Source organism: Hyperoodon ampullatus (genome assembly GCF_949752795.1).
Source record: "Hyperoodon ampullatus genome assembly, chromosome: 4".
NCBI lineage: Eukaryota > Metazoa > Chordata > Mammalia > Artiodactyla > Ziphiidae > Hyperoodon > Hyperoodon ampullatus.
This window is the reverse complement of record NC_136917.1, coordinates 161152326-161170256: the sequence shown is the minus strand read 5'-3', so window position 1 is coordinate 161170256 and position 17931 is coordinate 161152326. Positions and strand designations below refer to the sequence as shown.

Below are 17931 nucleotides of genomic sequence, written 5' to 3'. Positions count from 1 at the left end.
TATAAGATGAGTTTGAAATATGATAAAATATTTAAAGGATTAACCTAAAGAGGTGGTCAAAATAAAAAAATATCATTCAGAAAATAAAAATTATAAAGAATATGAGAAAACTGAATCACAGCATACGTTTATGTAAAGATATTCAAGAAAGAATATTTGTAATGTTTGAGAGTCCTATCTTAAGAACAGCAATGTAACAAAGGATAATGAGAGAATGTAGCAAAGGATAGTTAACTGATAGATTTACTAGTATATTATATATAGCTTTAGTTTTACAGTCTTTGGATAGTTTTAGTTACACAAGTTCAGTTCTCTGGTTTGTAAATCCATATTGCCAGTTTCTAAGTGAAATCGAAGGCCATATTCTTTGAATATGTCTTCCATAGAACTTTGTACAGTGCACTTCCATTTTTCTAACTGTATTTGGATTAAGTGCATGGTAGGAATCTCTGTCTTCATTGTGTGTGTGTGTGTGTGTGTGTGTGTGAGAGAGTGAAAGAGAGAGAGAGAGAGAGGGAGAGGGAGAGAGAGGGAGAGAGAGAGAGAAGGAGAGCGAGACAGAAGGAGAGGGAGAGAGGAATTTGATCCTTTACTATTAGGCAACTATTTTTATGTACCGTCATTTTAAGAACAAATATACAAGTTAAATGTAATCTAGATGATATTGAGAGTAACATGGCTAGACAGTGATAATTCCAGAATCCTTCAGACCAGGGGTATTTTAAGGTTTTACAGAGGAGTAATCCTGCTTATACTTTTCCATAAAATAGGGGAATCTGTTTTAAGTTTGGACTAAACTAATAGTTTCTTTTCTTTCTTACTTGCCATAAGGGTTCAAGTTTAAACCCTCTGTTCTAGAATGCAAGTTTACAGAACCTGGAATAGGGGAAGAATAGGTATGCAGGAGGTACAGCCCCAGAAGCAGATAGTCAGGACAAAGTACTCTACAGGGAGAAAGAAAGATTACGGTATTATGAAATGCCAACTGCAAGATGGAGAACCAGGCAAGCCTGCAGTATAATTCAATCAAAGTAAAGAAGCTGAGAACTAGGGGAGCCAAAGGTGTAATCCCTAGTCTGAGGCCAAAAGCTTGAAAAACAGGGTAGGGAACCACTGATGAAAATACTGGAGTCAGTCGACCTGAGACCCAGAAGCTCTGATGCCTGAGAGAAGGAGAACATGGAAGTCCTAGCTCAAGAAAGGAAACAGTAAATTTGCCCATCCTCCTCATGTTCTCCTAGGGCCTTCACAGTTTGGATGGTGCCCACCAAAAGTGATGAGGGTAGATCTTTTACTCAGTCAACTGATTCAAAAACAAATATCTTCCAGAAATACCATTAAAGACACACAGAAATGTTGTTTACCAGCAGTCTGAGCATTCTTTAAACCATTCAAATTGACAAATATAATTAACAATCACAGTGCAAAAACACCCTTATTTTCTCATCATTCAGATGACGAGAAGTATGAAATAAAGGTATTAGAGTGGATGCGCTCCCTCAGGAATTCAAAGAGGTGATTCAGATCAAAGGAACCACTTCTGAAGGGCCCCCAATCCAATAGCACTGGTGTCATTCAAAGTAGAGGCCGAGGCACCAGGGATAGTACAGCCAGAGCCAAGGCCATGCCAGGACACAGCCAGAGGGTGGGCAGGTGCAGCCCAGGAGAGAGGCATCACTGAACGAGTCGGCTCGCAACCCCATCTGGCAATTTCCAATCTCCAGAAGGGTGAGGAAATAAATACACGTGCGTTAGTGCAAGCCTCCAGGCTGTGGTGTCTTCGGATGGGGACACGCTAGCCCACTAAGGCAGACACCTGGGGAAACAGTGTGGCAGTTCCTTACAAAATGGCACATGCTCTATACAATCCAGCTCCTTGAGGTTTACCCAAAAGAAGAGAACATTGGTGCGAGCACAGGGCAACCTGCACAGAGATGTTAATGGAATCTGCTTTCCAAACTGCCAGAACTCAGCAGCAAACAAATGCCAGTTGTTGAGGAAGAAAGGTCAGTGAACTGTGGTCCATCCAGACACTGGATTAGTATTCGGCACTCGAAAGAAAAGAGTCGGCAGGCCGACAAGAGACGTGGAGCTCCAAAGTCCTACTGACGGAGTGAAAGAAACCAATGTGAAACGGCTAGAGACTTCAGCATTCCAATGAGAGGGACACTGTGGGAGGGGTTAAGCCGCGGAGACCGTGGAAACAACAGGAGTCAACAGGGATTAGGGTGGAGGAAGGGAAGACTAGGCGGAACACAGAGCAGGTTGAGGGCAGGAAAGCCAAGCCTTATGTGCAAATACTCTAAGGGGTGGATGCAAGACATGATAAGGGAGGAGTCAAAATCCATGGAATATACAACAGTCATTGTGATGCCTAATGGAAACTATGGACCTTGGGGGAGGAGGATGTGTCAAAGGGGGTGCATCCCGTAAAACAAATGTACCCCCACGGTTCTGGATGTCGATGGTGGGGGAAGACTTGCCTGAAGATGGGGGTAGGGACTGGGGGGACAGAGGACGGGTCCATTCGGTTTGACCCCAAAGAAACCCAAAAATGTTTGAAAATACAAGAGTATTTAAAGAGGAAGAGGGACTTCCCATGAGGCCCGCCTACCTATTTCCATGTCTATGGCTTGGGGGAGAATATGGCCTGGGCCACACCCACCTGGCAGAAAAGGCCCCCGCAGGAGTGACCCTCCGGGCTTTCTGTATTCCCCTCTGCAGGCCAGCGTGTTCCGAGGTGCACCCGAGAGAGGACTTGTTGCCTACTGAGCTGGGTTCTCTGGCGGGTCCTGGAAGGCTTTCAAAAAGCAGCTTTCAAGACCTGTCTTCTTCTGAGGGTCTATATTTCCATCGCCATCAAATGTGAAGTCTTCAGAAACTCCGTAGGGGGAGGAAGTCTGGGCGGCCAACCCTCGGCCCGCCCCTTGCCTTGTGCGTGGGAGGAGCCCAGCCCCCCCCTCCGAGGGCTGAGGAATCACGCGACTTCCGGGTGGGCGTGGCCCCAGCCCTAGAGCTCTATATAAAGCGGCTGGGCCCTTCCTGTTGTCCAGGGAGCCTGCCTCTGAGGGGCCTGCAGCCGGAGGGAGGTTCTACGCAGCGGACTGGAGAAGAAAGGACCCAGGGCGAGAGCTTTCTGACCTACGGGCTTTCAGCCAGTCAGTCAGTGGGGCTTGTTTAAGGTACCGAGTTTGCGGGCATTCTTTATCCACGCCTAGAAAAGGCATCTCCAAGGGTAACTGTCTTTACATTGTGGGAGGCAGTGGAAACCTGTGTTTCTGTGTGTGTGTGTGAGCATATAAATCCAGCAGCAAGGCTGACCTTCCCTCGTCTCGTCTTTGTCATTGCAGGTCTCCGATCAGACGAGCCCAGCCCGAGCCCCCGCGTCTTGTGGCGCCGGGATGGCCAAGGCCAGCGTGTCGCTCCCAGGCAAAAGTCGGGTCACAGGTGTGTCGGGTGAGGGAGGAGTGGTGCCCTTGGGCCCCGGCCCCAGCCGCCTGGACCGAATCCCGCAGGGCCGATTTGAGGAACTGAGGAAAGCCTGTGATGAGGAAGGCGAGCTCAGGCGTCAGGACGGCCCGCGTCCAAGGGCAGGTGAAGAGACAGACTCCTCGTCACGTCCTCCTGCAGCCAAGAGACAGAAAGTGGTCACCAAGGGGAAGAGACCCGGGAAGCGGGCAGTGGACGAATTGGAGGCTCAGAAGATGAGAACCCTCGTGTCTTCTATGAGCCAGGAGCAGCTGGACCGTTACGAAGTGTATCGCCGATCAGCCTTCCCCAAGGCCACCATGAAGCGTCTGATCCAGACCGTGGCGGGCTCGACAGTGTCCCAGAACACAGTCATTGCCATGTCCGGAGTGGCCAAGGTCTTCGTCGGGCAGGTGGTCGAGGAGGCCCTGGACGTGTGTGAGAAGTGGGGGGAAATGCCCCCACTCCAACCCAAGCATATGAGGGAGGCTGTTCGGAGGTTACGCCACAAGGGGCAAATCCCCGGCAGCAAGCACAAGAAGATCCTGTTCTTCTAGGCCAGAGCCAGCGAGGGCCTGTCGCTGAGGAACCAGTCCCGCTGGCAGAGCAGCCTCCTGACCCTGAGACTTTGCCCCACCCATGCAGCTCCTGTATCTCAGGCCACCAGGGATTTCCCCAGGATGGATAAACAGAAGAAAATTGGAGAGAGAAGATCCACCACACCTCCAGCTGCTTCTCTGAAAAGACCAAGAACACCCAGAAGCCTCTAGACAGCTGGAGGAATCATCAGGAAAGAGAGAAGACCCAGTGTACGTGTATCAGAAATGAAACATGGAACATAGCTCTGGAACCCATGGGCAATGGAATTGTAAGAAAAGGATGTTGTGAACGGTTCCGCGCCCATCCATCTGATAAGCCAGAAGAAAGGAACCAATTCCTTGAGAGACACCCCCTGTCACAACACACCCACGAAGAAACAGACCTCTGCAAAGGCCTCTACCTGTCATAGACATTGAATCCGTACTCAACAACCATCCCTATCCCAGAGTACCAGGCCCAGAGGAGTTCACTAATGAATTCTAGCAAACACTTAAAGCAGAAATTATACTGCTCCTCTACGATCTCTTCCAGGAGGTGGAAGCTTAGGGATTCTTCCTAACTCATACCATGAGACCAGCGTTAGCTTCATCCCGTGAATGGTTTTCTGGCAGTTTTGAAGGTTAAGAAAAGCTATATTGTAGGTAATTAGCTCCTAGATTCTGCTTTGTGGAATCACTTTTTGGCCAATGTTTAATAGGTGCAGCATTTAAAAAGTGCCTTTTAGCCAAAGAAGGTGGGAAAGTGATGCATACTTTATAGTTCCTTTTTGGGGATCACAATAATCGTTAGCATATTAAGTGATACAGCATGATTTGAGGTACAAATGATCTGTTTAACTTTTTTAATGCTGTTTCTTCCATACTGATTTGACTATGAAGCATGTTCCACTTCATATCATCAAGCTATTATGTATTATTCTATATATTTAATCTGGAATCATGCATACAAAGACACACCCATACATAACACACATTGAAGTATAGGCTTCTGGAGGTCATCTTCTTGGATTTGCACATTGGTACTGGCACTTGCTCTGTGACCTTGAAGAAGATTTCTAACCTCTCAGTGATTCAGTTTTCTTCCTTTAAAGTGAGGTTAACAGTAATGTTGTGAATATTAAGTGCATTATTTCATGTTATGTGTTTAGAAAAGTACTTGCTATATAGTGAATATACAATAATGTCAGTTTCTAGAAGAATTATTATTACATTTGTTGATAGCTTGCTTTTAAAAATGTGATATGTACAATTTTCTTTATCTTACTTTCTTCAATCAGTTATCATTTTAAGTCAAATTATTTACCTTAAGTCAATGTCTTTATATTATTCTATGGTGTGACTATGTCATAAATCATTCAGCCATTCTCTTCCTAGTCAACTTTTAAAAAAATTTCCAGTGTTTTACCATTGTGAATAAAGCTAAAATAAACATCTGAATATGTATGTTTTTCTGTCTTGTTTTTTTCCCCTTTAAAAAATTAAAAAAATATTCTTAACTGTGGTAAAATAAACATAACATAAAATTTACCATCTCAACCATTTTAAAGTTTTTTTGCAACCAATCTCCAGAACTTTCTTTATCTTGCAAACCTGAAGCTCTGTACCCATTAAACCATAAATCTCCACTACCCCCTCCCCTGCCCAGCCCCTTGAAACCACCCTTATCCTTTTACTATGAATTTGACTACTCTGGGTACCTCATATAAGTGGAATCACACAGAATTTGCCTTTCTGTGACTGGCTTGTTTCACTTACCATAATGTCCTTCAGGTTCATCTGTATTGTAACGTGTCAGAATTTTCTTCCTTTTAAGCCTGAATAATATCCTCTTGTACGTATATGCTACATTTTGTTTATCCATTCATTTGTTGAAGGACTTAGGTTGCTTCTACATTTTGGCTATTGGAGTAATGATGTTATGAACATGGCTGTATAAATATTGCTTCGAGACCCTGTTTTCAATTCTTTTTAGTATAAATCAAGAAGTGGAATTTGGGCGTCACATGATAATTCTGTTTTCAGTTTTTTGAGAGACTGCTACACTGTTTTCCATGGCTAAGCCACCATTTTACTGTATTGATTTTTATTTCTATTGGTTTTGTCTTAACATTTTGAGCCCTGAGTGGATTAATAGCTTTAAGAGATTATTTGTATAGGAATAAGAAAAAAATGGTAACAGGACCAGTGAAATCTAGAACATATGGAATCATCTAGGGAAGAGTCTAGAAGGACTGGGTTTAGAATTGATGTAGATACTGTCTAATACATCATAAATAGTTCTTGGTAATTAATCTCTGCTGTAGGAACTAAAAGGCCAATCTTTTGACATTTGTGTGTACAATAATTATATTGTCATGTGCTCATGGGTGTCTGAAGGAGCTTTCTATCTGAAACTGTCAGTATCTTTGCTATTGACAGCAGTAGTTTCTTATCAAGATCCAGAATTTATTTTTGAAACAGATGTTTTATTTTTCTTATTCTTTGTCTTTCTGTGCTCTAGGTTTTAGATATACATATCAGCATATAAATAACCTTTGTTAGCTCACATGGCTTACTTATTATATAATATCAAGTCTATTAAATGATGTACTCTATACAATATTTCTAAATTATGTTATAAAAATAATTTCTATTCAGTAGCTACCAGAAATCAACAATATGGCAGATCTCATTGAAAAGTCATAATTACTACTTATTAGAATAGATTCAGAACCTATCAGTGTATGTACATTTGTTTATCATTGAGACTGTAGGATCAAGCAGTGCTTCTCAAGTCTTAATGCCCATGCAAGTCACTTGGAGGACTTGTTACAATATCAGTTCTGACTCAGTAGGTATGGGATGGAGCCCAGGATTCCTTATTCCGATTAGGCTCCCAGGTGATGCGGCTGCTCCTGGTCAGCAGACCACACCCTGAATAGCAAGAGGCTAAAGGACCAACAGACATCTGATTCTTATGGCACAAGTCAACGTTTTTAGCAGCTTTTAATCTAAGAATTATCTCTGTTGGGATGGATTTTTTCCTAAGGTCAGAAAATTCATTTAACTCTAACTTGTTCAGTTAAGTTGATTCTCTTTTGTATCTCTCTTCTCATACCATAATCACTAAATTCTTCTCCTTAACTCCAGTCAACAAATTTCTTTCTTTGAATGTCTAATTTTTTCTGTTTGGTACTATACTACTTTGTTTCTCTGATCCCCTTTATTGATAATATCTTGTTATCAACACTTCAACTTTGAACAGACTTTATACATTAAGCTAATATATATATATATATTATGGAGATTTCTTTTTCTTTATTGAGAAACTTAAGACTTGGGTACATCAAATAAAACCAATTTCTGGGAGAAAAAAAATAAAAACCCACAATAGAAAAAATGTTAACACTGTCTGGGACATATCAGAACCCAGAAAATATTTAGAATTATGATAAAATATTGTGGTAGTCAGAATTCTTATATGGTAAAGAGTCTCTATTCTTATATGAAGATTATCTACATCTGATGATATGGGAGTGATATTGCAATATTGGACTATTCATCTTATGGAGACACTGCATTTATCAAGATTTTCCAACATGTAATTATTTCAATTAGATTTTAGAATTTAGAATTTAATTAATTTCATCATATAATGTCAATACTAGTACTCATTAAAAAAATGGAAGAATCATGTTTACCAAAGCATAGACCTGGCTATCAGGAATCAGACAGAATTTCCTGACTTGGGAATTCTCAAAGATCTGGAGGAGTTCAGATGTTGAATCCTGGTTTGGGGACCTTACTGCTTTGCAAGAGGAGACTGGAAATGATGTTGGGTGGTACAGCATGCAATAAAAAGACACGAGACTGCCATTGACCTTAGGGGTAAATGTGAAGCACCAGCAGCAGAGCTGACCACTTTAATAAACAGTGAGTAGATGTTCAGCTCATTTATAGAAGAAAAGTCAAAGAAAGTATGAGTCAATGCCTACTCAATTCTGAGTGTCTCCTTTACTATGGGGTTTGATCTTTCTATCAACCCTTCCTACTTTCCTTTTTATCCTGTGACTCTATCTTTCCCCTCTGTTCTTCTTTCTCTTTTTTCTCCTCTTCACCTCTGCAGTCATCATCGCAACATCAATACTCTTCTCGTTATTACAAAGGAAATCACAGTTATGAAGTTAGATGTGAGTCTGATGAAAGCTATTTTTGATTAACTGATTCTAGTGACATAGATATTTTCCAAATAGATCTTGGCCTGAAATGTATTGATTTGGAAATTAACAGTAGTTAAGAAATATCTTTATTAATGTATACTTGTGGACTCAGAACTCAGAAGTATAGCTGTAGCAATGGAAGCATTTCACACAGGACAAATGCATTATAATGAAAAAAAAAAGACCACTAACTTTGAGAACTTATAGCAAGGTGTCTCTAATTCTTAATATGAAAAGATATAAAAAAAGCTATTTGGTCAGTGTGAATATAAACTATCACAGTTAATATAGTTACATTGCTATTAGACCTAAAAAATGGTGTTTAGAACCTAAGCATTTCTTACTTCCTAATTATCCTATTTACAGTAGAACATAAAAGGTATTTAAAGATTATATGGACATTAATTCTACACTTTACTTTCAGTAAAACATTTTTTGTTTATTTTTCCCATGTAGATGGATAATAATGAAAGCAATTACAGTCAGAACTAGACACACATACACATGCACATGCACATCGTGTTTTAACTCAGAATAATTTAGTTCACTAGGTTTGTTAAAATAGTTTCTATGTATATATAAATTACAGTATACATATTATAAATATTAGATAATATATATTTGTATTGATTTTTAAATGTTCAAATATTTCTAGGAGAAGAGTCATGAGATATTAGAAGAAAAATAACTAGAACAAACAGCAATATATTTGTTGTAAACTCTGGAAGTCATAAAAGAGATCTTTTTTTTTGTGAGTTCTACTGAACATACCTGTGAAAAACAAAATACGAGCAGGGCTTAACTTCTGCAAAGTTAGAATTAATCTCTCTAAATTTAACATCGTTCTACTGCAAGAATAAATTCTTATCTAACACATGCTAAGTATGTAAATAAACTCAATGTAAAAGTTTAAAATTTTTCAGCCCTTTCTCTTCCAAATCCCTCTAAGACATTTTCATTTACGTTCAGCTCATGAGTTCTTCCTGATCTCCCATTTTAAACTAGCCCTGTCACTCTGTACCAAATCAGCTTCTACTTCCTGCGTAGCAGTTGTCAGTACTTGAAATGATCTTGTGTATATTTTTACTTGCTCAGTATCTATCTAATCCAGGGGCAAATCTGAAGCTTACACAATTTTAGTCATCCTTTTAAAGAAAATAACTCAGAATTTTGAGTACAAATTAAATACAAGATCTCTTGGAAAGACCCTGGCAAATAAGATGCCCTGGAGCTTTGCTTTCTTATTTTCAGAGTAAATCCACATTCTGGTCTCACCTATTAGCTTGTAAGATTCCCCAAGAGCAGAGATTTTACGTCTTGGTCAGTACTATAACCCCGGTACTTTGTATGCACTTAAAACACATACAAATGTGGTTTTTTCTTTTTTGAATTTTTTGAATTTTTGAATGAATTAAGGCAGGTGCATGCTCCAATCACTTCCTTCATTGCCTATAATTGCTTTTCTCATAACAAAGACAAATTTCTGCTATTATAAATAACAGGGCACAGTGGTCCCGTATTACCTGTATTGTTTTATTTGTGTTCCTGTGTTTGTTTTGCTTCGGTGCTTTGTGGAAAAGCAGTTAATTCTAATAAGGACTGCATTTTTCTGTTTAAATTGTACTCCATCATGGCATCTCTCATGATATAATGCCCTCTCACAGGTAAAGTATGACTGTGAAAGATTAGCAACATCATTTTTACTTTCCCTTTGAGGATTTTATGGGTATTTGCTAAATTTTATTTTCTGAGTTTTTTCCTTAGTGAGCATATATTGATTTTGTAATTTTAAAAAATGAAATGAATTATTTAAAAAAAAAGTAAGCTTAGTTCTCACTGTTTACCTGAAATATCACCATTTTAGAGAACACCTTCACCATGTGAAATTCCTGTTTATATTTCTTATGACTTTATCCTCATTTTTGCCTTCAGAGTGGTGGTGGTTTATTTGACACTACAGGTAGATATCTACTAAGAGTTGAAGTGCTTACTAATGCACAGTTCTCAAGTCTGAATTTTATAAAGATGAATTATTCTTCTTGTTCTTTGGAGACATCTTGAGATAACATGTGAAACAGCATTACTCTTAACTCTTGGAATACTAGTAACTACAGGGAGGGGTGGGTCTGGACCCACAGCTCTTCTTATTCTATTTCTTCTCTGAAATATTTTAAAGGCTTACATTTTGCCAGTTTAGGTATACTCAAAGCATCTGGGACAATGTGCTATGATTATCTGATCAGAAAGTTTCACTGCTCTTTCATTTATGCAATAAGATATATCAATTCAGGTAGTGTCTGAAGTGGAGAGTTACACATTTGGTTTGAATGTGGAGGTGGATTGAAGCCTATGGCTTGGTGACTTATGGGGAAGTCACCAATTGTAGCCAAAATTGTAGCCAATTTTAGGACTGTTTTTTTCTTGTTAATATCACTCAGAATGTTCCAGACTAACTAAATTCATACCAACACTGTGAACTCTTGCTTATATCAGTCTAAGATGACTATAATTAAGAAGCTCATCTACTGTCCCCAAAATAAGCAAATGAAAAATCATGTGCTTGACTCTAAGTTAAACAGAAATGACTTTAAGATTACTTATTTGATTTGAATTCTCCAGAGCAGACTACTTCATTAGTTTTGTCAATCAACAGATTTTCTTTGGACATACTAGATTCAAACAGGGATATATAGAAAGCATAATCAATGAATATTTATTGAGGGGGTTATAATCTAATCTGCTCATGAAGACAACAGTTTTCAAACATTAATTGAACAGAATTGGATGCCAGTGAATCAGACTTCGTCTACATTCAGTATTCTTGATGGAGCTTCTAAGAATTGTTTTTGAATTAGCAAATTGGAGTTCTATAATCTGGCATGATGGACCTGCATCTTCAGGGAGTTATCAGTAGTTCTCATATTGTGGACGGAGGTGCAACAGAGAGGGCTCCACACCAGAGATTAAAATTGCACATATTTGCTTGTTTGTTGGATTTCTCTTTTTTTAATGTGAATGTTTGCTTGATATCTTACAGCAATGATGGTGTAGAACAGTGGTTCTCAAACCTTAACATGAATAAAAATCATCTGGAGGGTTTTTCTTAAGAGGAATAGGTAATTTCCATTTTTAACAAGATTCTTAATTCTGATGGTCCAGAAACCACACTTTGAGAAAACATTGTATAAGGTATTGATGGACTAAAGATCACTGATACATGCAGTTTAAAAGTTATAAATCTATCAGATTCATCATTATACATTTTTCTTGTTCAAAAAGTGAGAAGAGATAAATCCTAAAGGTTTTCTGCTAACAAAATGAAAAGACTGTTCATATAGTTTCTGATATTGTAGAAATTAATTTGAATATGGTAAAATTTGACCATTAACTAGCAAAAATAAGGGATTTTTAGAATTGAGGATTTAGTTTCCATGCATCCTTCATCCAGTTACCTTTATGGTAATATCTGGCCTACTATAGACAATATCAAAACTAGGAAATTAACATTAGTCCAATCCAAGGAATTTATTCACATTTCACTAGTTTTACATGCACTCAACTATGTATATATAAAGCTGTATGCAATTTTATCACACGTATAGATGTGTGTAACCACCACTATAATCAAGACAGGGAGCAGTGTCTTGATCTACCACAAAGATCTCTTTACCTCTTTATAGCAATATCCATCATCCTCATCCATGTCCCTAAACCCTTAACCATTCATTTTTTGGAATGCACAGGTACTATTTCTTGCTCTTCAGAGCTCATGTCCTTCTTATACTGACTAAGGTAAAATTTAAAGCTATGAGATTTTGGAGAATCATATGGCCACCAGATGTGTAGTGAGCAGGTTTTAGTGCCACTTAAGATAAAGTGAGAGCACTGATTTGTATATGATGGATATTTGTTTACATAGCAGAATAGAGTGGCAGTTATTGCTAAATGTAGTGCATACATTTCTATATTTTTCCACTGCTACGAAAAGAGTTAATTCTAGTTTTGAAAGGTCTGGCCAGTGCTTTAAAGTAGAATTTCTAGGAAGGTTTTTGCCTTCAACTCTCCTACACTCATCCAAAATATTCCAGATAAAAGATACCAGAAACTCCATGTCTTACGTGTCAGGTGGTTTTGATTAGAGGAAAAATGCCTGCCAGCTGTGTCCACACTATTACTAGTGCCAATGGGTTGTCACCATTAGTCTGGCACTAAGATGAGAAGTGAGATTTTGGTGTCTCAGTCTCAAATAAAATTAGATTAACAGTAAGAGTTTAAGCAGTTGGGACAAATGTCTTTGCAAAGTGAGGGGTATGCCCAGGGTGAGAAGACTGGATCTTAACAGCAGTATCTGGCAGCAGAGGACCTTGGTTTGGGCTCTTTCAGAAGGAGCAGCTATGTCTTCTGATAAGTTTTGTATAAATCCAGTCATTGATCATGACACTGACACTTTGTGAACTGACTCCTTTGGCGTACTGCTCTAAGGCTTTGCAATATTGTCTCCCTGATATTTGTGACCATAATAGAAAGCAAGGGACTGCATTACTATTTTCTTTAATTTTTACAACCTCCCCAAATCTATTAATATTATAGTGGCTTAATATTAACCCAAATGGACTAACTAGGTAGGCAATACAGAACATTTGCACCCATTTTCTGGCGCTTGATGGTTTTCTTAAGTACAAAATCAGCTAAGTGCCTGAAACTCTGCATATAGATTTTCCTCGTTTCTTACTTCCATCTTGCTCAGTGGTTCACAACATTTAGTGTGCCGAAAACTGAGGGCACAGGATTGTAGACACCAAACCTTGTATTGTGCCTTATTGACAGTTTAAGAAACATTCAGTGGTAATTTTTTTTTTAACCATATAGGATTTTTATCTTGCTATTTAGGAGCCAAATTCCTGCCTAAGATGAGATTCCACTTACATAGTTTTACGCATTATTTCTTGTGACTGTCACAACAATCCCATGAAACAGCAAAGGCAGACATCTCCATTTTGACAATGGGTAAATGTGGCTGAGAACTTACATGGAAATAAGCTTTTGAAATGCTATGTATTAATCATTGTACTTTTCTTTTCTGCATTTCCTTGTATGTGATTCTTCCTCTGAGCAAGGAAACTTCCACTTTGCTTGGAGTTGAATTCTGATTGTTGTACCAGCAATGCAAGAAGAAGAATCAGTCAATATCTGTAAAATCTTGATTTTGTTGAGAGCAGAAATGCTCACGAGAATCAAAAAAGATCCTTGAAGGAGGCAGGATATAGAGTTTATGTCATAACACTGGCTTGGAAAGGGAATAGAAAATATCTTAAGAGTCTGATTTGCTAGGAGACTAAGTCAGACATCCTGGTTTCCCAGGAGTAGGAAAGGGCATTTGATGGGATTTATCCTCACAAGAGGCCATTGGCGGTGTGGACCACACCTGGCAGCCCCACTGAGAGAGTCAAATCAGCACTGAGGAAATGCTGAGTTCCATCCAAAGTGGCCTACATGGATACTCCTCTTTTCAATGGCCAAGACACTTGGTAGCTCTAATTGTCACCTGTAGAAGGACAATATAATATGGAATGATAGGAAATCCCCTAATCTTAGTACTTAAGTGGAACTGAATGGTGGTGAGAGCCATCTCTTTTCCACATAGTTTGCCAAGGATGGAGGAAACAGGTAAACTGAGCAGGGATTTGCCTTTTCCCTCTACAGCTCCTGCACTGCCTGCTCTACCACATCAGCTCTACCTATTTGCTGAATATCATCCAAATAACAGAGGTGTGTGAATGGCTATGTGAGATAGGGAATACAAAGCAGGACTCAATGGGAACAAGAGAACACATTTATGCTAATGTTTCAAAGACTCAGACTGGCTCAAAAGAGTCACTATCTTCCTTAACACAGTGGCCAAAAAAGCACAAGTTGCTTTTAGCTCTGAAAATGCAAATTATCTCAGTCCTTATGCAGAGATTTTAAAACATGGTATTATTGTTATTCTTTTTGATGTAATCCATGCAGCTTGCATCTGCCCAAACAAATAATGTTTTAGGCCATTAATATTTATCTCTTGCCTACAAATCTGTCCATTCTTTAAGGAGCATTTATTGATTATTTGCCAAGACTAAGTGCTGAGGATACAAAGATAAAGAAGATATGGTTAGATAAGGATTTAAAGAGGATATTATATTCAAGTAACATATAAAAAGTAAATTACATATGTATTGTGGCAAGCATTAAAGTAGAGGTATGGACAAAGCATTGTAATACAGTGTAGGAGGATGGAGTAACTTCTTCTTGCTATATGCTTTGGTGCTTGAAAGATGAGTGAAAGACTGAAAGGTAGAGAAAGGGGAGAGAATGTTCCAGTAAAGAGAATGAGGACATGTAGACCTATAGCATAGTGTGTGTGGGGTGGAGTGATAGGAAATAAACCTCCAGAGGAAAGATGGGGGTAGATGATGAAGGGCAATTTGGCCAAGCTATAAGTGGGTTTGGAGGTGATGATGAACTTGGATGACCCTCATTATTTCATCTGTGCTGACCTCTCTAACCTCATCATGTGCCACAGGTTCCCTCAAACTTTTTCAGTCCCATGAGCTTTCTTACCTTGGAGCCCTCATATATGCTGTATTTCTGTCTGAAAAGTATTTTTCACCCGACTGTCCTTTCTTGCCTTTGTCCACACGTATCATGCTTGGAAATCTGGTCCTTTTCATTTCTCAAGTTCAGTTTAATTCAGAAAGATCTTCCTTGCTCCTCTGACCAACCTAAAAAACGTGGGCTTCCACTTGTTATTCTCATTTTAATTTTTCTCATAATATTTATCACACTTTAGATGTATATAAACAATTTATCATGTACATAATCTATAATTATTTTTGTTACCTTGGTTTTTACCTTCATCTTAATTCCACACCAAATCCCTAGAATACTTTTCCTTCTCTTCAATGTGTTTCAAAATACTATTACTCCGTTCAGATCCTAGTGCCCAGAGGAAAAATCAGGTTGGAGTATGAAATTTAGAATTATGTCTATAAAGATAAAAATTTTAATCCTGGGGAAGGGAAGAAATCACCTAGGAAGAAAATATAAGGGGCAAGAGAACACATGACATAGATTGAGGATCATGTAGACTCTGGTGGAAGACGGTTAGGTCCAGCTTGGATATCACTGGCTAAGACATTAAGATGTCATAAGGATACCTGATTTGATTTCTTTATTTTTTAAATTTAATTTTATTATTTTTTTATACAGCAGGTTCTTATTAGTTATCCATTTTATACATATTAGTGTATACATGTCAATCACAATCTCCCAGTTCATCCCAACACCAGCTCCGACCACCCCCCCTCCGCTTTCCCCCCTTAGTGTCCATAGGTTGTTCTCTACACCTGTGTCTTTATTTCTGCCCTGCAAACCGGTTCATCTCTACCACTTTACTAGATTCCATATATATGGTCTAATATACAATATTTGTTTTTCTCTTTCTGACTTACTTCACCCTGTATGACAGTCTCTAGGTCCATCCACATCTCTACAAATGAGCCTATTTCGTTCCTTTCTATGGCTGAGTAATATTCCATTGTATATATGTACCACATCTTCTTTATCCATTTATCTGTCAATGGGCATTTAGGTTGTTTCCATGACCTGCCTATTGTAAATAGTGCAGCAATGAATATTGGGGTGCATGTGTCTTTTTGAATTATGGCATTCTCTGGGTATATGCCGAGTAGTGGGATTGCTGGGTCATATGGTATTTCTATTTTTAGTTTTTTAAGAAACCTCCATACTGTTCTCCATAGTGACTGTATCAATTTACATTCCTACCAACAGTGAAAGAGTGTTCCCTTTTCTCCACACCCTCTCCAGCAATTATTGTTTGTAGATTTTCTGATGATGCCCATTATAATTGGTGTGAGGTGATACCTCATTGTAGTTCTGATTTGCATTTCTCCAGTGATGAATGATGTTGAGCATTCTTTCATGTCTTTGTTGGCAATCTGTATATCTTCTTTGGAGAAATGTCTATTTAAGTCTTCTGCCTATTTTTGGATTGGTTTGTTTGTTTTTTAGATATTGAGCTGCATGAGCTGCTTATAAATTTTGGAGATTAATCCTTTGTCAGTTGCTTCATTTACAAATATTTTCTCCCATTCTGTGGGTTGCCATTTCGTCTTTTTTATGGTTTCCTTTGCTGTGCAAAAGCTTTTAAGTTTCATTAGGTCCCATTTGTTTATTTTTATTTCCATTTCTCTAGGAGGTGGGTCCAAAAGGATCTTGCTGTGATTTATGTCATAGAGTGTTCTGCCTATGCTTTCCTCTAATAGTTGGATAGTTTCTGGCCTTATATTTAGGTCTTTAATCTATTTTGAGTTATTTTTGTGTATGGTGTTAGGGAGTGTTCTAATTTCATTCTTTTACATGTAGCTGTCCAGTTTTCCCAGCACCAATTATTGAAGAGGCTACCTTTTCTCCACTGTATATTCTTGCCTCCTTTATCAAAGATAAGGTGACCATATGTGCATGGATTTATCTCTGGGCTTTCTATCCTGTTCCATTGATCTATATTTCTGTTTTTGTGCCGGTGTCATACTATTTTGAGTACTGTTGCTTTGTAGTACAGTCTGAAGTCAGGGAACCTGATTGCTCCACATCTGCTTTTCTTTCTCAAGACTGCTTTGGCTATTCAGGGTCTTTTGTGTTTCCATACACATTATGAAATTTTTTGCTCTAGTTCTGAGAAAAATGCCATTGGTAGTTCGGTAGGGATTACATTGAATCTGTAGATTGCTTTGGGTAGTATAGGCATTTTCACAATATTGATTCTTCCAATCCAAGAACATGGTATATCTCTCCATCTATTTGTATCAGCTTTAATTTCTTTCATCAGTGTCTTATAATTTTCTGCATACAGGTCTTTTGTCTCCTTAGGTAGGTTTATTCCTAGATATTTAATTCTTTTTGTTGCCATGGTAAATGGGAGTGTTTTCTTAATTTCACTTTCAGATTTTTCATCATTAGTGTATTGGAATGCAAGAGATTTCTGTACATTAATTTTGTATCCTGCTACTATACCAAATTCATTGATTAGCTCTAAGAGTTTTCTGGTAGCATCTTTAGGATTCTCTATGTATAGTATCATGTCATCTGCAAACAGTGACAGCTTTACTTCTTCTTTTCCAATTTGTATTCCTTCTATTTCTTTTTCTTCTCTAGTTGCTGCAGCTAAAACTTCCAAAACTATGTTGAATAATAGTGGGGAGAGTGGGCAACCTTGTCTTGTTCCTGATCTTAGTGGAAATGGTTTCAGTTTTTCACCATTGAGGATGATGTTGGCTGCAGGTTTGTCATATATGGCCTTTATTACGTTGAGGAATGTTCCCTCTATGCCTACTTTCTGCAGGGTTTTTATCATAAATCCATGTTGAATTTTGTCAAAAGCTTTTTCTGCATCTATTGAGAATATCATATGGTTTTTCTCCTTCAATTTGTTAATATGGTGTATCACATTGATTGATTTGTGTATATTGAAGAATCCTTGCATTCCTGTGATAAACTCCACTTGATCATGGTATATGATCCTTTTATTGTGTTGTTGGATTCTGTTTGCTAGTATTTTGTTGAGGATTTTTGCATCTATGTTCACCAGTGATATTGGCCTGTAGTTTTTT

The 17931-nt window shown here is 38.5% G+C and overlaps 1 protein-coding gene across 1 annotated transcript; it reads left to right on the top strand.

Annotated features, from left to right (window-relative positions):
* Positions 1–3401: 3401 nt before the first annotated feature.
* LOC307052470 (transcription initiation factor TFIID subunit 11-like) lies at positions 3402–4025 on the top strand (the record flags this gene model as incomplete). Its single annotated transcript, XM_079703394.1, has 1 exon — positions 3402–4025. The coding sequence occupies one exon, from the start codon at positions 3402–3404 to the stop codon at positions 4023–4025; it is 624 nt and encodes a 207-aa protein (XP_079559520.1).
* Positions 4026–17931: the final 13906 nt, after the last annotated feature.